Source organism: Drosophila gunungcola (genome assembly GCF_025200985.1).
Source record: "Drosophila gunungcola strain Sukarami chromosome X unlocalized genomic scaffold, Dgunungcola_SK_2 000039F, whole genome shotgun sequence".
Classification (NCBI taxonomy): domain Eukaryota; kingdom Metazoa; phylum Arthropoda; class Insecta; order Diptera; family Drosophilidae; genus Drosophila; species Drosophila gunungcola.
In genome coordinates this window covers 425,026-445,282 of record NW_026453190.1, presented here as the reverse complement: position 1 = coordinate 445,282, position 20,257 = coordinate 425,026, and the positions used below count along the sequence as shown (strand labels likewise).

At 37.8% G+C, this 20,257-nt stretch overlaps 1 protein-coding gene across 1 annotated transcript; it reads right to left on the bottom strand.

The window, feature by feature from the left end:
- Positions 1 to 433: 433 nt before the first annotated feature.
- Positions 434 to 2,281, bottom strand: LOC128260794 (uncharacterized). Its single transcript, XM_052994033.1, has one exon. The coding sequence runs from the start codon at positions 2,279 to 2,281 to the stop codon at positions 434 to 436; it is 1,848 nt and encodes a 615-aa protein (XP_052849993.1).
- Positions 2,282 to 20,257: the final 17,976 nt, after the last annotated feature.

Genomic DNA, 20,257 nt, shown 5'->3' with positions numbered 1-20,257 from the left:
GTTTTAAAACCGATGTTATATTTTCTAAAGAAATGCTTTGTTGACCAAATAGATTTCTTTTTTAGTTTAATATAGTTATTTTATAACTCCTGCTACTACAATTAAAGTGCAAAATTTAAGGACTGGGGATCAATAAAAATCATAATTGTATTTATTTTTAATTTTAAGAAATTAGTTATTAGTTTATTTTTGCTAAAAAAAATTTATTGGTTGTGCTAAAGAAATCACTAGGTCGTTTAAAAAATAATGTAAAGGTGTCTAAATATACGCAATGAAAGATAAATACGTCCACCTACATAATAATTCTATTGGACTTCCAAAAATATATTATACGGCATATAAGTGATTTCAAAACCAAATGATTTCTGTAGCACCTCCCTAGTTATATCTATATCTCATTAGATAAAAGAGTACAATTTTCAATCGAAATCCACTACTCAAACAGCCTCCTCAACCAGTTAACCCTCAGACTGAGCAGCTCCAGAACAAAGGCAACCACAGCAGCGGATAGCAACAACGCAAAAACTAAGTACAGACCGCAGAAGGCATTCAAAGGAATGGCCGTCACCTCGTAGTCATCCTCGTAGGGATCACTGTACAGGCTGCTATCGAACTCACGAACGAAATACCCAATAATGCCGGCCGAAAACAGTTGCTTGATCTTCCGATCGAAGGCGAACTTGAGCAGCGAGTGGCGCCGCAAGTAGATGACCAATTGGTAGTTGAGGATGTGCTCCCTGATGTGGGTCAATCGGCTGGTGCTCCAGTGCTTCTGGTTGTACGAGGACATCGTGGCAATCAGCGAGGTGGTCGTGAGTCTAGTCTCCTCAGCCGATCTCTGCATATAATCGAAGCGATCGCTGGATCCGTTCCTGGTCAGGACGGTCATGCTGTGGGGATAGTACTCCAGATACTCCTGCGAAATCAGTGTGTAGTTGTCCCTGACCAGCTCCGATATTTGTGTGGGCACGGCCTTGGTGTAGGGCATGCGAAAAGAGTCGAATAATTTGCCCTGGTAAACGACTCGCAGGACCAAAACCAAAAGCAGCCAGCCGGCGTAGAGTATGCGAATGCGGGCACTTCGGGACAGGCTCCTCGCCTCCAGGGGATTTCCCATTAGGGTGGTCAGCACCTGGAGGGCATGGTAGGGCAAATCGGACTCCTCACCCGCGATTTTCTTTCTCAGCCACACGACCAGAACGACCAGGACTCCGGAGAGGACCAGGGCCAACCAGACTGTCCCACAAAAGGGCACTGCCAACTGGGCCACTGCGCCGTATTGTTCGCTCATGTGCATGATGAAGACCAGCGAGCTCTGGTGGTACGAGCACGTGAAGGAGAACTGCGACCGATGCTGGTGCGATCCACTCATGGCCCCGATCAGTATCGAGGAATTGCTGTGTATCACCTGGTCGAAGCACCCACTGCAGCCATCTTTGATGTCCGGCGATAGGCACTTGTCGCACGGCTCCCCGAGCAGAATGCGAAAGCGAAAGATCTCGGCCAGCAGTTTGATGAGCTCTCCATCGATACCGGTTAGTCGCCAGATCTCCGCCCTTTCGGCCGGATCACTTGAGTTGCCATAGAAGGAGACGAACGGCGGCAGGGGATACCAGCTGACCCGCAGTGGACATCCCGAAAGACTGCTGAGGGCCCGATCGAAGGACCTGGTCCAACGATCCTGCCGAAAGGATCCATTCTCATAGCGATCCACGAACTCCAAAGTGACACTCTGATCGCAGTGTTTGTTGTACAAGCAGTACGTGTAGATCTGAACCACGCCACACTGTGTTTGCGTGAGCAATAGGACATTCAGAGTGTGGAAACGCACACAGGTACTGGCTATATCCCTGAGCACCTGGTTTCGTTTGGCTCGCGAGGAGATGCGACGCGTTAGCAGGATCAGGAAGTTATATTCCCGCGTCGAGTGCATATCGGTGAAGTTGAAGCTCAAAGTGTTGAAGGCCTGGGCGGAATTGACCAGGAAAACCACATAGCATGCGGGCACTTCGGCTGGTGGCTTCTGAAATGTCCGCACTGCCATCGAATCGCCCACCTCCTTGATGATCGTGGTCATCAGCTCCTCCTGCACGTGATCCCGATGCTCGTCCTCCGGCGTCAATTCAATTACGGCCAATGTGATCTGCGAGGGGCTAACCTGCTCGTCCAAAATTTCCAGGGCTGCCGCAACCAGGGGTGCCATCACTTCCGGTTCCGGCGGTTGCACTGCACCCATTGCCAAGCACCGAAGTGCCATCAAAAGCCACAGATACTGAAACATTTGCCCGCCGCTGTTGCAAGTTGACGAGCAAATGCGCTGGCTAATTTCCCTAATGGTAAACTTTTCAGTTCAACCCAATCGCCGATAAGCGGCCTTTCATCAATTCCGAATTAGCTATTCTGACCCCGATCTAATCCATCGCTTCCAATGGATCCAATTAGCTTAATGTTACAAGATATTGTAAAACTTTTAAAATAACTACTTTGAATAATGAAGAAGCTAATGCATTAAAGGCATACTAGAAGAAGTTTGCTGAATAAAATGCGTTTAAGGGTCTGCGCATTGGCTTTAAAGTTTATCACTTATACGCAGTGTTGGTTTTTTTTTCAAAAATTTATTTTCATAGTTGCACTTTTTTTCAGCGAGATCATTTACTAATTACTCAACACGGTTGAGGAGAAAGATTTTTTTGTACAATATTTGAGATGGCTAACGTGTCGTGGAAAGACCATAAATACAATTATTTGGTTTTTGGAAAGTTTTTTTTTTGTCTACCAAAAACTACTGTACTTAATGCTGAGAGTTTGGTTTTTATTTTGTTCCACCCTAATGTAAACCCAGAATACATAGTTCCATTATTATTAAAAAATTAATACATTTAGGAATAATTACTTAAACATGGCCTACAATTTATATTTAGAAAAGAATTCCCTTAAAAATTTACTTTATGTTCAAATTATCTAAACTTATATTGAGGCTCATCTGAAAGGCTAAACATGGCCATAGTCATAGTTTCTAAACTTAAGGATGTTTTCCTAAAACTATGAAATTTCGTTCCTTTGGATGCATTTGAAGTGGAGTGCATTTTATAAATATTTCTTTTAATTTTTTTAGAAATAACTACCATATCAAGCACTTGAACTCATACTCTTATCCATGCAAAACAAAAAAAAAGGGAAATGCTGGCAATTAAGCAGCAATCATCACAAGAGTGGCCGCAATCCCGAGAGCAGTGTAAAACGCAAAGAGCCAATTCAACTTTTTTGCCACATCTGTGGGGCTTTCGTGCGATCCAAGGAAAAGATGGGGATATTCCCTAGCCTAGACACCCCGTTTTTATTTATCTTTGTGGAAAGTAACCACCCCCCAACGAGAATGCAAGGCACCAATGCAGCATACATATCTCTGCGGCTTGTTAGTCCAAGCGAAAGGAGGCGCAGCCACGCCCCCTTTTACCCCCACTTCACGCCCATCTGGCGCGCATAAAAATTAAAAATTTCATTAAATTCACAAAAATGCTTGAAGTGGAAAAATGTAATATCCTTTGGGCACAAAGGATGTGCATATAAATGCAAATGCGGTACTGTTGGCCGGGTAAAAACGAAGCGATATGTCCGAAACGCCCACTCGACGCCGCCGCCACGCCCCTACCGCTGCCGCAGCAGCTGCATGCATGAATGCACACTGAATACACTGGGAAAAAATGGGACATTTTTGTCATACAACTTTCTCGTTTAAAGTATGCATTTTTTTATAGCTACTTTCGGTACATAATAAAATGTAAGTAAACTTAAAATTTAAAAATTTTTAAAAGCTTGCACTTTTTTTTTGTTATTTGTATTTTTATATACTAGATCTCTACACTTAATTAAACATTTTTTTTTTCATATTTTTTTCTTCTTTAATAATGCTTGATTTTGCTTGTATATTTGTTTTCTTAGATTACACATGTTTTTCGTTTACAACTGTTAGATCCTTACATAAGATTAAATTTGTACGTATATATTCTAGTTTTTTTATAAAATAATGCTTTCTTCTGTTGATATGATTTTCCCCAGTGCCTTTGAGATACAGGCAACTTTTACACATGCATTTCCCGCTCGCTTATCTCCGAATGCTCTCCTTTCACCGCCCCCCACCCTGCCACGCCCCTGCCCACAACCTTTGTTTGCAATTAGTGGGCGACTTTCATAAACAAAGCGATAAAGAATTGGGGAAAAGGGTAAAAGGATATGGGATGCAAAACGATATTTAAGAAAACCCCGGAGAGCAGAGTCCTTCTGGGAAGTAACATGACTCCAGTGACTCTCGAGGAAAAACTTTGCAGCTTTTCATTTGCCTAATAAGACGTCATCAGATTGGGCCAATCGAGGCGAAAGTGTGGAGTATGTGGCCGAAGAAAGCGGAGAAAACTGAAGGAAAGAGGAAGGAGCAAAAAGCAAAGAGCGTGGAACATATGCCAGGCAAGCGACAAAAGTTCGAAAATTAAAAGTTTTCCGAAAAGTATGCAAAAGTCACTGAAGTGGGTGGAAAATGGAAAATGGAAAATGCGTGGAGATGGTGGTGAAGTAGCAGCGGAAAACTGCATATGTTTGTGAGCATGTTTTGTGAACTGTAATTATGATGCTTGTTAGCAGTGCTCCCCATTTCCCTGTCTCATTTTTACAGTGAAATTTGAGAAGCCCCTAAAAAAATTTTGCTTTAATACCAATTTGATAGTAGTTTATTTAAATATATGATTTACTGTAGCGGACATTTTTTTAATAATTTGTTTTATATAACATTAAATAAAATAAGGAGAAATATGTTCTCTTTTTTTATTATTTTGCCATATTAAATATTAATCATTCCGACCCAAACATCAACCAATCCCTAAAATAATATTATTATTGTGACTGAAAATCCCGATCATGGTACCAGTTAAATTACTGGCCAAGGGCAAAAAACAAGACACAACTCCCTTTTTCTCCACCCCTTTTTTGTGCACCGCCCCTGTGGGCTTGCTTCTTAAGTTTTGCGAAAGTTCAAGCTTGGTCTGCGCATAAATTAAAAATGACAAGGATATGCCAAGACGAGTGGGAGGATTGGCATCGTGTAACTGAGCAGGCAACAAGTTGCAACTTAACGTTGCCCACATCTTGGCGAAGTCCATCCCCCCCCCCCCCCCCCCCCCCACTCCTAAGCCCCCTAAAACCCCTTTTATGGCATATGAAACATGAGCATCCCCGCTCCTGAGAAATTCTACAAATTCAGCGAAAAGTATTTTCCACCTTTAAACGTGGAATGAAGGTGAGGCTGGAAAAAAGAGGGAAATGATTTATGAATGCAAAAACTTTTCGGACCAACTTTGTACGGCCGTTTTGCCATTGTGTGTGTATGTAAGTGTGTGTCAGTGTGAGTGGGAAAATCCTCATGTTACACATGTGAAAGGGAAGGGAATAGTGGGGGAAAAAGAGAGGGCGAGAGAGAGGGAGACAGAGGCAGGACTGTCCGCTTAATGGAATTATAAAAATGTTAACTTCAGCAGAAATTCAAACAGCGCCATACTCTGTTTGTCCCCTTCAAAGCCCCAATTCCACACCCCTTTTTTGACCCTTCCACACGCCTTCCCAACCCCTTCTTAAATTCATTTCACCCACTTCCATGTGTTCGACATGTGTGGGCAACTAACCTTTTTTCTCCTTGCCTCATGTGAATTCAGTTATAATTTTGTTTAACATTTAAAGTGGCTTTGTTTGGAAACTTAACAAAAAAAACTAAAAAAAAATGCACCGCAAACGATTGAAAATATTTGTATAGACACGAAATTAAAAACAAAGCAAAATTGGGGGTACTATTGAAAATAAAAAAAAGAAACCCAAAAGAAGTGGAAAATTTAAACGTCAGTAGCAGACGGCCTTTGGTTAGCCAGCTGATATTTCAGATATATATATATATAAATCTGAAATGAGATATATATGGATAGATGAGCAGACATATGGGTATTTGTGGCCAGGGCAATCCAATATACTCTTCAAAGCAAACACGAACACAACTTGAGGCTGCCACAAGGCCAAAAAGAAGATGGCACGGGCTGACACTTGAACCCACAGCCGGGAAAACACCACCCACAGAAGCACCCACCCTGCCACTCAGCCCACTCCATCACCACCCACTGCAACAGCAGCAGTCAGCCAATTTTAAGCCAAGTCCTGAAAACGGACCAACTTGTAGTCCTGCAGCTGCACTGGGGAAAAAATGCTGTGCTTAAATGCTCATTAAATTTAAGTTTCAGCATGCGCATAGATCATGTATTTTTTTAAATCTCTAAGTACTAATATTAAAGAAAAAAGTATTTCAAGACTTACGGCAATTTAATGTCATGTAGGGTTTTAAACACTTATATTTGTTATAGAATGAATTTATAACTTATCTATACCTATATACCAAATATTTATTTTTAATTCATTTAAATAAAATGTTAAAAATAACAAAAAAAAACTCGGTATTATAATGCAATCATAATTTACTAAATTAAAAAAAAAAATTCTGTTATTCCTAATATAACAATTTAATTCAGATTAAAGAAGAACGTTACTGGAAAAATGAAATACCTTGATGCAGGACTATTTTTCTCAGTGCAGCTCCCGCTGCCGCTGCTGATGATGTGCCTTATCTTGTCCTGCAGTGGCTGAGCGATGCCAGCGCATCCTGGAAGCTTTTTATCTTGGCGTCATGTTGATGTTTGTCGGAAACTTGATTATTTTCATCTCGCTTTTTTCGCCAACACACATGTCGAGGAATCGCCGGCCCATGTTGCTCCCACTCGGAAGATGTTTTGGATGCTGAGCCCGCGGCAGACAAACACAGGAAAGGAGCAGACTGGGATTAGCTCCCAACCGCCCAATCGAGCAACCAAAAAATATACGTTTGTGGCCAAAAGTTCAAAATAAAGAGTTTCGGCTCGATGTAAATGCAGCTTTAACTCGAAACGGGGGGCCACAAGGACTCCGTTACAGGTTGTGCTCCTTTTTTTATACCTATATATTCGTTGCTGCCGTTGTTGTTGACAAACAAGGAGCGCATAAGTAGAATAAGTTGTAATAAGAGCAGTTAACAACATGAGTGAAGTCAAGGCGAGCGCACAGCGGGCAGAAAGCCAAGACACCTGAACGTCACGGCACGAACGTGGCCACAGTGGAGACACCTGATGGAGAACCAGCTCATTAATTTCGGCCAAATTCAAATCTCAACACCCAACGATAATGGGAATATTTACTAATACACTCTAAAATTGGAGTTAAAATTAAACGCAGCTTTAACACGAAATAAATAAATAACTATAATTTAAGCATCAGCATTCATGCTTTCAGTTATTGACAGTTATTTTTAGTTTATACATTTCTTAGATAACCAAATCTTAAACAAACTTGAATAAACAATTTATTTTATTTAAGTATTTAAAAATTTAAATTATTATACAAAAACAAGCGTTTCATTTACAATAATATCAAATCAAATAAAAGTACGAGACATAACTTAAAAGCCAGCCAGTGCATCGCCAGCATCAACAACTAATCTAGGCAGTATTCACTGTAACAAAAGGGCACGGGCCACGCTCCTGACAACTGACAACTCCTTTAAAATGTAGTTACTGTTGTTATTATTCAACCTTAATGAACTTAACAAGCTCGCACAGCGACGGGCCGAATAACGAAGGACGAAGGACGAGGGGCTTAAGGACGACAGTTGGACACAGGAATCCCGCCCACCGCCTCCCACACACACCTACACACTCACCCACAGCCAGAGGGAAAGACAGACAACAGACAAACGAACAAGTCAAACAGAGGGTGGTGAAATGGGCGGTATTGGGTGCTATTTGGCTGGCAAGTACGTATGTTGCATGTTGCTCTGGGGCCACATACGCCCATCGAGTGTGCCATGTTCATGTCGCAAGAAATTTTCCAGCTCTCAATGGCGCAGGGTCACGTAACTCAAATAAAGCGCCAAAGCCACCAGCCGCAAAAAACACAACAAAAATGCTTAAAAAAAAAGAAGACAAAGAAAAAAGCCGGCTTCTTGTGCATTTTGGCTGCGCCGAATGTGAGGCGAAATTAAAAATGTTTTACAAATATTGAGAGAACGAGGCCAGATCTCAAAAAGTAAGCTCAACAGGATGTGATACCAATTTAAAGCAATATGTGAAATCAAATGTCACTAATTTTTATCTTATTTTGCGATCATATAGAATGGATTCTACAAAAAATAATATGCATGATGTTTTCATTAAATACTAACGAAAATCTTAAAATAATAATTTGGAACTACTTCAAAAAATAAATAACTGCTGTATTCAAAAGCCATAGTTTTACGCTCTAAACATTTTATTCAAAAGAAATATATAACTTTTATATTATTTTTGACACGAATCGAAGAAGTTTCTCTATTGAACGCCAACTAGTCATAAAAACAAAACAATATTTAAGTTTCAGTTGTTCACGAAAAAAAAAATATAAGTCTTAAAAAAAAAACATTATAAAATACATGTTTATATTATTTAACAAACATAGACTCTTGCATACCGCAAATTTAAACTTTTAATATGAAAACCCATCAAAAAATTCTGCTCGTTCAAACTTCATCATTATAACATAATGAAAGAACTAATAAAACTGAAGCCTATGAAAAGGCTTATTGACTTATAGCCATTACACTGATAAAAAAAATTGAATAGCAAAAATATATATCTGACTATTGAATTCAAAACGTTATGTATAATGTTTAAATTAAATATTAAATCACCTACTATGAAATATTTCAATTAATGTGGATAATATAAGATTAAAAATAGTTTATAATTGATTTAAATGTATTTTATTCAATTGAAATATGGTTAAAATTTAAATTTCAAATTCAGTTATTAAAATCAATTCCAAAAATATTTAAATACAAAATTTTAAGAAATTTGTAATTGTTTCATATATAAAATAACTACAAGCCGTTATGGATGAAATCCAAGCGAGAAATGTTTAACTTGAGTACAAAATATTTGCATTTACTACGTTTTTTAAACAGTGAATGATTAGTAATTCACAAGTAACTGAAACTATTTGATTTCCAATGAAATTATTTCGTATCACCGACAAGTCCAGATCTGTTCCCACTTTTTGTCAGTCTTATACGGCCTTTCGGTGATTAAAAGCCGGTTGCCTTTATGCGATTGCCAACAGTCGCTGGCTGACACTCAAAGCTGCCGGTTGCGTTTCATTTCAGAGCAGAACAGAGCTTATACAATTTTCTGTGAATTAAACTAAAAAAATGGTTGTATTTTCTATAAGTCCATTAAAAAATAGTTTAATTTTGATTAACGTAATCCAAGAATTGCTTTCATTGGACCCCCAAACAAATTTACTGCGAATTTTATTTAAAATACAATTTTTTATTTTTAATTTTAGAAAACTATTTTTTTTTTTACTAGAAATTCATTAATATTTTAATTTTCAAAGTATAATTTCGTTTGTAAATTCAACATTACAATATGATTTTCAATCAAACATTAAAGACCTTTCTATTGCCAATTTAAGGGCCTCAAGGTGGATATGCATTAATTTCAAACGTTTAATGAACGAACTTCGCATGGCTAGATTATTTATTAATACAACTTGAGTATGAACTGAGCTGGGGAGTCGAGAAATGTGGTTTCTGGTTTTCTGGTTTCACATTTCAATTTCATCCAGTATGCCCTTTCCCGTTTTTGCCACAACTGCAACTGCATCGAGTTTATGGCTGCGGGCCGTTTTACTGTTATTAAATTTATTTATTGAAAACGCCACTCGGTCCCCGATCGCAGGGTTTTATGTTTAGGTCATCGATATGCAAATTGATTGACAAAAACACTTTAGCTAACAACCTGCTCCTCTGTGCACCTCCAGCAGTTTTATTTTGTTCGATGCTGGGGCGAAGGAGCGAAGGAGGTCCTGGTCCATTTGGCATAATTAATTGTAGCACGAACAATTACAAGGCGAGACAGCGAGCAGGACAATAGGGATATACATTTTAATTAAAGCACCTCGAGCAACTAATTACATTGCCAGAATGTGTGTGTGTGTGGTGTGGTGTGGTGTGGTGTGGTGTGTGTGTGTGTGTGGGTTTGGGTATGGGAGTTGCGGTGTCTAAAATGTCCTTGAGCACCTTTGTCTGTGTGCGGTTGTCCGCAGATCCATGAATGTCCATGTACCTATGCGTGGGTGTGGGTGTGTGTGTGCTTGTGGGTGAGTGTGCTACTTGATTCATGGCCTTGCAAATTGAATGCGAAAATTCTTAGCATACTTTTAAGAGCGCCGCGACACTCGTGTGGCCGCACAAGGGTTAAGCGCGTGGATTCTTTAGTGGTTTGCAGGACGATTATTAACCAGCGGGTTTTTGGTGGCTTAGCACTCAAGATAGAAATAAAAATTCTTATTTAATGGGTAACACCACTCTAGCGGCTGGAAAAAAACCCTGTTTTAAAAGTGTTTCAAATTGAAGTAGGAAAAAAGATTTGAATTTTCTTACAAAAAAAAAAAAACATTTTAGTTCTTGTAAAAACTGTGCATTTCTTAAAAAAAGTTTTGCCAAAAAAATCAGCTGTAAATTTTTTATAAAAATGAAAGTTTAAATTTTATTAACAAATTACCTTGACCTTAGCTATTTCATTAACATTGGGAAAGTATTTGTAAATGTACTAACTTATGTTCACAATTCAAAATTAAATATCATCCTTGAGCTCTTTACCCACTTTAAAAATGAAGTCATGTTTTGGAAAATTGGTAAGAAATATTTTGTAAAGAATTTTTTTTATTTTTTTAGTTTTTGATTGAAGTAATTTTATACTTACTTAATACTTTACCATATCAATTTGTTTAAAAAAGGATACTGTTAGGCTAAATAGTAATTTATTTATTTATGCAAATAAAACAACTTTATCTGAAATTGTTTTTAACAATTTAAAATAAGTTATTTTAACATTGAAATAAAAGGCATAAACCAAATGTAGTATTGTGTATATAATATGATTTTTTTAATATTTCACAATTATTATAAAAATGTATGTTTCTACATTATTGTGATTAAGTGACTCAGAGAATAAAACCTATGTAATATGGTATACGATTATTTGAAAGTAATAACTTGATATTTTGGGCGATAGCGTCGACTAATAGATAACACTTGCCGATAGCAACACTTTGGCACCTCTTTCCGCCTCGCCGGATTATCGCAGTCTATCATCGCCACCGAATAAAAAACAACTCCACGATAACTTTCAGTTACTCAGTCTGTCAGTTCATCAGTCTGCCTTCCCAAATGTGTGTGTGTATGTGTGTGTGTGTGTGGTGGAGTCAGACAGTGTCAGACATAAATAAAATGCAAGGCGGCAGTCGGAGGCACAGCGCTGACAGGTTAATGTCAAATCGCCCAGCCAAAACCGAAAAGCCAACAGGAAAAACAACTAACGAAAAACACTAGAGGGGAAAAAGCTGGATCTAGGGTTACATACTCCAAATACTTAGGGAAAATTATTTATTTTATTTAAATTAAATTAATAATGTTTCGAAATATTGTCCAATTCTAAATTTTCAATTATAATACATTAAAAACGTTGACAGTCATAATCTGGGGATAATTTTCTAAATTGTATTATTCTCAAAACCAATTATAGAAATTGTAGAATGTTTTAAATAGTGTTCATATCAAAATGGGAATTTTCCGAAAATATTTTTAAACTGTAATTCTAAAAAAAAAAATTAAATATCAAAATAATTCAAAATCAAAAAGATTACAAAAATTAATATTAAACCAGCTAAAATAAAATATACCTTTTCTACAGGGTATGCAAACAAAGCAAAATCAAAAGGATGGCGGGTGATAAGTGAAGAAAATTACGACAAAAAAAAAGAAGAGAAAACAAAGCGCCAAAGTTTTTTCGTCAACGCCAGAGGACGAGGAAAACTCCGGCTGGCTGGAAAAGCGACTCTGAAGCTGTCAACTGACAGTTATGAGAAAAAGTAAAGCTGACGAAGACATCAGCGGTGCAAATTTGTTTAGTCTTAGTCGCTTTACCGCCCCAACCGCCCACTTTGCGTCCTTAGCCCGCATCGCATGCCATTTTGGTAATGATGGCTTAAAGGACGCCCGCTGCGACAATGTGTTTGTTTTGCCAGGAAAAGCGTGGAGTGGAAACTCAGTGGGTGGGGGGTGTGCTGGTGGGCTAGTGGGTTGGTGGGTTGGTGGGCTGGCAAATGGAGGAACGTCCTTCGCGAGGACGCGCCGTTAACAGAGCATGTCGTGGCTTTGCTTTCGGTGGGGATTTTGGCCAAAGGGGGACCAGGGTGTCAACCGCTAAAAGGGCGTTAAGTGTTTTATTTACCCTCAAAATATAATTTATATTGTGGCTGGATATGTGTGTGGGAACGGGACGGGGAAAAGCAAAAAAGAGATAGAAACAACGAAGAGGATTTGCTGTGAAGTGATTTAAATTTTAAGTACTTTTTGCATATCTGTTTTTTTTTTTTTTTTTTGGGGAATGGTTGGGTATTTACCCCCGCCAAAATCCCTTCCATCATTGTGTGTTTCTCTTACTGATTACTTTTCTCATTTTGCAAATTGACTTGATGACATTTTCGGGTAATTTACACAATTCTGTTTATCCGATTGCCCAATGAGTCCTTTTCGGATTTATTTTTCAAGGGAATCCACGCGGCCATCGGATTTTTATTGTTATCTTAACAATACGCGTTCGATTAACGAGGTGCGATTTAACAATTAGGCGAGACCGTTCTTATTATGATTGCGTATTAAAAAAATGCAAAATTTCAGCTTTTATTCGAATAAATCGCATCCAAAATCTGGGCACTGTGGCAACGTTTTAAGCTGAAATAATTTAAAATTACTGATATTACTAGCTGTGCATAATAGACAAAAAAGTTAAAAAAAAAAGAACATTTTTATCTCAATATATATATTGCCTATGCAATATCCTTTTAGATAATAAGATCAAAAATGAAATAGGCAAATTAAAAATGTGTGCTTTCGCACTGTAAGTAGTTTTAAAGCTAATTAGGCATATAAAATTCCACCTCAATTTGGCTAAGATATTGCTAACGCAGAATAACAACAAAAGCTGGCTGTGGGGAATTGAAAAACTGAAAATGAGCCTAACCAATTATTTTGAAAAGAAAACAACTTTTTGCACAATTCTATCGTGTGCCAAAAATGTGTTCAGCATTAATTTAACGTCACATTTAACCGGGTATCCCGGCAAACGCCCTCATTTCCCGCTTTTTGTGCCCCTTTTTCAGGGCCGTCGCGACACTTTGCGGGTGGCGCTTTGGCAAGTAAATTAAAATATTTTAATGAGTACAATTTATCACGCACCAGCGGCTCTGGCAGCGCAGTTTAAAGCGTTACCCGGTGGCTTTGTCCTTCGTCTTTCGTCCTTCGTCCTTGGTCCTTGGGATCCCTTTTTCGGTTCGGGGGATTGCCGGGCTTGGCAACTTGTTGCGACATTTAATTATTGGTGACAGTATAATCAAGTAAACTCGGCAAGAATTTCAATTTCATTTAATGGTTTAACACATTTTCCCGGCTTTTCTCGGGGTTAAGCCTCAAGTGTCATGTAAACGACGTTAAACGGGTAGCGGAAACGGTTAAAACCCACAAAAAGGGTTTAAGCTTTAAGCATTATCCCCGCCTCCCTGTTGTGTCCCTTTGCCTTTGGCCCTCTTATCATCGAACAATTAGTGGGGAAAACAGCAGAGCAACAGAACAATAAGCATAAACATTATGTCAAAGACAATTATTAGGGTTTTATGGATTTAAATGGGTTGTGTAATCGCCTGGTAGGCAATATAAACTGGCACATTATAAGAACTGGAAAATAAAAATAGTAAAAAATTGAAAAGGGAGTTTTTTAAGTTGAGCAACATATAAAACGAATAGTTTTTTCCTAATTTGCTTTCATGCCAATATATTCAATATGGAAATAATATGAAAAACTAATTTGTTATTATATATATACGAAAAATGTTAAATATATATTTCCCAGTTATTTCTCACTTCGCCTTCTATTTCGTTCCCCTTTTCCATTAATGTTTTGCTTTCAATCAAATTTGATTCCTTTCTTTGACCTTTTGACGGCTGCTGCCTATAAATTGGCATATGAAAATGCAATTGGCTTTTTCACTGATTTCATTTGCTCCACAGCGGAAAATTCTCACATAAATATAAAAGGCAAAAAATTTGAACATACAAAATCGGAAACAAGGGCATAGAAAAAGAAAGGAGAGAGTAGAATGTAGGATGTGACGGAGAAATTGCATTTGGCCCGCAGAGCTTTGAAGTGTAGCGCCAACTGCGCTGATTAGATAAGCAACAACAAAACAAAATACAAAATGTAGTTGATAAAAAAAAAAAATAAAACAAAAAAAAACTTAATATTAAAATGCCCTGCGGGTGCAGCACAGCCATCTCACTCTTTCAGTTGGCGACTACTGCAACTTTGGCTTACAAATTGTTTTTTAGTTGGCAGAACTTTTAATTTGGTTATGGTGTGAAAATGTTGCTTTTCTCCATCTTTCTACCATTTTTATTTTATTTATTTTTTTTGTTTTGTTGCCCCGCATTTTGATGAAGTTTGTGGTGCAAATTAATTTGCATTTTTACTCCGGCTAAAATACGTATATATAGCAAAGCAACTCGAAATGTTTACATAAATAACTTTTATGCGGCGACTTTTTCAATTAGCGGAGCACGAGCTTGTTTTTTCCCCATTGCGTGACCGTGAGCAATTAGGGGGCAATTAATAGGCCCCTGCTTACATGTCCGGCGACAATGGACATTAATCAAATACAAATCAATTTTCATATCAGATAGCCAAAGGCACTCAGGCCCAAGAGCTCCCCTTACGAAAACTGATATTTGTTTCATAAATGTAATAAAAAACCTTAAAAGCCTCACACGTCACAGACAATTCGATTTCATGGACGCAACAGAAAATAGAAAACAAAAACCATAACCGAATGACAATTATCGGGGCTATTTACTAGGCCGCCACCAAAGGCAACTGGAACTGGGTCGATTGGCGTCCATTTTCAACATCCATCTTCCCAGCCCCCAACAATTCAATTTGCCTGACGTTCTAAATGGCTTTGACTTTGGCTTTGGCACTTTTTGTTTGAAGGGTCACATGATATGTCGTCTAGTTAGGATCAAGTTTTCCTCTCGGTCCGTTCCGCCTTGTTTCCCGGTTACTTTGTGTTGGCTTAGCAAAACTTTCGCATTGATAAGCGAACTCAGGGGGAGTACACTTGGAAAAATAATTGTAATTTTAATTAAATTAATTGTAATTACAAACTTTTGTGCTTTTAAGTAAGTATTGATCTAGGTGTACAGAAATTATTGTACAAGCTATACAAATGGTTAATTTTTATATTTCAAAATATAAATATTTTTTAGACCTGGTGTTAATGTAAACATCTGACATTTTTTAATATTTCAAATATAATTTATATGTTTATATTAAAAACAAATTTCCATGAATAAAAGTTGGTTAAATAAAAGTTTAAAATGGTAAATGTAAACTAATTTATTAAACCAAATGTTGTAAAATAATAATAATAATAATTCTCACCAATGGAATGGATCTGTGTTTCCTTTCCAGCATTCCCACGCACTTTCCCCCGTTTTCTCCGCTCCCCTTTCTCTCCTGCGTAATGAAAAGTTTTAGCGTAATGAAATAAGCCAAAGTTTTTGCAGCTTTCAATAATAACTGTAAAAGTAACTAGCCAAAGTTTCTGAAAAGAATGGGAAATGGGTAAGAAGAGGAGGAGAATCCAAAGCTGACAAACTTTTTCACGTGTGATTATGAGTGTGTGTGAGGGCATTTGCCACACACTTTTCTCTTTTGTGTGTGTGTTAACGGGGGGCTATCAATGTGATTATGAAGTGACGACTAATGTATCTATTTGAGTGCACTTTGATATGGCTAGGGATGTCACAATGAAATTCGATATTGTTATCGGTATTCATTATCGATACATTTCTCCTTTTAAAGTTACCTTTCCAATTTTAAAATTTACACAAACTTCTAGTTTTAAAACTATAAATATTGTTAGGTCGTCGATTAGTTATCTACCTGACTTCTACTTGAAATTTGCGAACTTTTATATTTATTTATCAATATTTGAGAGATTTAGTAATGTAATTAAATCTCTTTATATTTTCCCTTTATTTACGTAATTCGCTCACAACATAACTCATTTATCTCAGATTCGCTCCTTCCTTTCGGGTTCCCTGATTCATTTGATTACTGCGCCCCATTTCGATTCCCCACGAATTATGTGCAACCCATTGAACAGGTCATTGAAAAGTAAACACCGGCCGCATAATAACAATTAATCATAATTAAGGTCCCGAATGATACAAATTTACTGAGGGGATGGAATGGGCTTTTGGAGGGTTGGGTAGCTAATGCAAAGGCTGGCGCAAAGCTCCTTGTAAGTGGAAAATCCTTATCCATCGAGCGCCTTCAGCCAACTGACCTATTGACTTTTGACTTGGGGCACACGGCATGTAAGGACACTGAAAAATATTTAATAGACCCAGAAATTTCAGTGTGATTTTTAAGGAGGTACGCCCTCCAAAATGTTGTTACCCCAAACTACACTTCTGGAACCAATAATTTTATTAAACTGATTCCGATTATGATGGGGTAAGTCTCTTAGAATAAAATCAGGTTATTTAATTTTATATCAATTTTCAGTCGATTAGCAATTTTTTTGATAATATGTATTTTGTAAACATTTTAAACGCAGTTTTTAACACCAAATGATAATAGCCACTAATTTTATTAATATTATATGATTTACCTGTATTTAATCAATTTAAATAATACTTTTAGTATAATATTATATAATTAATAATGACATAATTACCATAGTATACTAATGAAAGAAACATTGTTTTTACTGTAGGGTGTTTGTACCAGTGTACTTTCGCCCCGCTTACCCCCTCACTGCCGTTAAACTGACCGCAACGTTAATCAGGCGTTAAATTAACGCACTCATTAGCACAAATTACAAATTGAGCTGCAAGGCAGAGGACAAAGTGCCGGGCCAAAGGGCACATCGCGAAGGGGCGTGGCTGGGTCAGAGGCGGCGGAAAGTGGGGCGGATTCGAGCTAAGCCAGGTGCTCAGCATAAATCACTTAATAATCAAGTGCAGCCCATTTAATTGGCTTGCCGCTGGTGCGAAAGCGAGGATGTCCGTTGTCCATTGTCCATTGTCCGTTGTCCGTTCTCCTTTGCCTGCGAGCAATTAATTATTTCATTATGCTGGCTGACAAAAGCTGCCTGCCGGGCAGTTCCACGCCCCCTGCCACACCCGCATTTTGTTTGTTTGTTTGTCTTTATTTGGTGACATTTAATTTAAGTTTTGCAATTTGCAAGCGAATTACAGCGACGCTGATTGAAATGACCCGCAAAATTCGAAATTCCCCAGGCAACGGGGCATGTGGAACTACAAACTCTTTCATGTGAAAATATTTCCAAAAATCAGAAGCAAAACAGAAATAACGGCCAAATTTAACGAAATTTGCAAAGTTTTTAATTGCCAGAAAACCGCTGGCAGTGACAACCGCAACAGAAACAGAAACGGAAACGCAAATGGAATGGTAGAACGGAAACGGAAGTTGCTTTATATGCCCTTCAAGGTGTCAAAGGCCCTTTTCCATCGAAATCGTACCATTTTAAACATATATAAAGCGGTAAACATATAATTTACCACGAAACGATTATTGACATAAGTTATGTTATTATAATTAATAATTTTATTATTGTTAAAGATTTTGTTAACAATTAAAATTGGTAATTCAAAACTTAAAGGCAAGCAAATAAATTACGGATTAAAAAAATACATATATAAAAAATATAAATTAGCTAAAATCCTTAACAAATGTAATATTTTGTATGAAATGCAGTTAAAAGAAAAATGCTAAACTTTCTTAAACCAAAAAATGGTGTAGGATGTGAGAACTGACTTTAATTTTGTCCATTGTAGCTCCTCTTTGGCTCTCATCAAGTTCAATGTCGAGACTTTCAATGGCTGCAAATGCCTGGCAATAAACTAAAATTACAAAATGGCCCAAGGTCTGCAAGTTTAGTTCACATCTCCCCCAATTTTTCTGGTGGCCGCAGGTCTTGAACCCCTTCCAACCCAACTTACCCGCCCCACCATCATCATCGTCTTCATCATTGGACAAGCGACGACGATGTGCAGATTTGGCCGCAAATAAATCGAAACATTTGCCGGGCCGCCATAAAACTAGACAAGCCCCAAATGAGAGGCACCCCGCCCATCAGCCAAATATCCTTGGGCCCCCTTAGCCGCGATAAGGACAACAGATAGCGGTTGCCTTCGACTGCAAACCAATCCACTAAACCCCTATCTCTATATATCCTCCTTCGAGCCGGCCAATCTCTCAAAGTGCCAGACATGCCAAAAGGACTAAACAATTTTCTGGCTGGCAATTTTTATGGCCAAACGATAAGTAAAACGATATTGAATGTGTATCCCTTTCCCGGCGAAAAATCAAAGGGGGACGGAGAGGAAAAAGCCACCGCATTAAATGCCGATAAGCATCGGCTTTGTCCTCGACTCGAAGGAAATTCCATTCGATTTCTGTGCATTCGGTCTGTCTTTGTTTAAAGCTTATTAGCACTCTGTTTGGCGACCCAAGACCAAAAACTTTAAGGCTTTCACTGCAGCAAATAAAATGGGAAACGGAAAGTGCACAGGAAAAAAATTTAAAATTGAATTAAATTGAATATTAAAATAAAGTTTATGTTATAATTTATAAGTAAAATACAAATGAAAACCTAATTCTTATAAGCCTTTTATTTTAGTTGTCACCATTTATATTTCTGACTTCTTTTAAAGTATAGAAGCTTTTCTATATTTATTGTCATTAAAGTGTGTATTATTTTAATCTTAATTATACACATATTCTTCAAATTTGGTTATTGTTATTAAAACATTAATTTTTTTTTCTAATAAACAAAGAATGTCCTATGTAAACATTTATTGAAATGATTAAATCAAATCAAGAATTAAAAATAAAATTGTCGTGAAAAGTTTGATATAAAATATAAGCAAATAATTTTGACAGTGTACAAATTACTGGTGGAAAAGCTAAAAGTGGGTGGACTAAGGCCAAATTAGCTGCACGAGTGCAAAGTGCGAAATGTGAAAATGTTAAATGGCCAAAGGACCTTCACCCCCTCTTGAAAAACACCACCCGCCGCCAGAGGAAATGCTGCGTTAAAAATTATGTTTGCAGAACACCCCCGCCCCTTCCCCCAGAGAAAGCAACAACAACAAAAAACACAGTGTATACAGTGTATGCATATATATTCATGGCATTTATAAAAGTCATTTGGAGTGGACCCGATTGGTGAAGGGGATGTGGTGAGGTGCAAGCAAAGTGCGGCCATTACGAATTTTGCACCCTACAATCCGCAAGGCTTTACGATGTCCTTTAAGAATTTTTTGTTAAAATAAAGTCTTTAAATAACATTACTCCCCTTTTGGAGTTTGAACTAAGAAATTCTCAACTAAATACTAAATCAACTAATGACATTTTATTGATAAATGGATATTAAATACCCTATTATCAATTTTAACTAACCTAACTAATTTCTACTGGCAAATTGCATTGATTCCAGAGATATAAGTAGTTTACAAATATATCTCTGATTGCGAAACTGCAATCAATATGCCCGTAGTGCTGGATAAAAGAGTGCTAAGAGGTTAAATTGCTTTGACTTTCGCTGGCGCTTTTCGCCACTTTTTGGCATCCCCTTTCACCATTTCTGGCTTTCTCCCTTTGGGCCATTTTGCTGCCAAGTGCAAGAGCAAAATGTTTATAATTAAACTTTAATGTGTATTTAATGAGCTTGGGGCCAGGGCCCTCAGCGGTGGGGGCCTTGAAAAAGTAATGCAAGCTGAAATGGCAAATATGAATATGAAAATCGTACCAGGGTTTCGTCTTTGTTTCAGTTTCAGCCAGTCGGGGCTCCCATTTTCCCATTTTCCCATTTTTCGACACCGTTTTCACCAGCTTTGTCTACAAGGCCAACAAGTTGAAGCGACCTAAAGGATATAAAGATATGGCCAGACAGAGGGAGTCACAGCACACGAGATACGCTGGCCAAGTTTATCCCTTGATAATATAAATTTAAT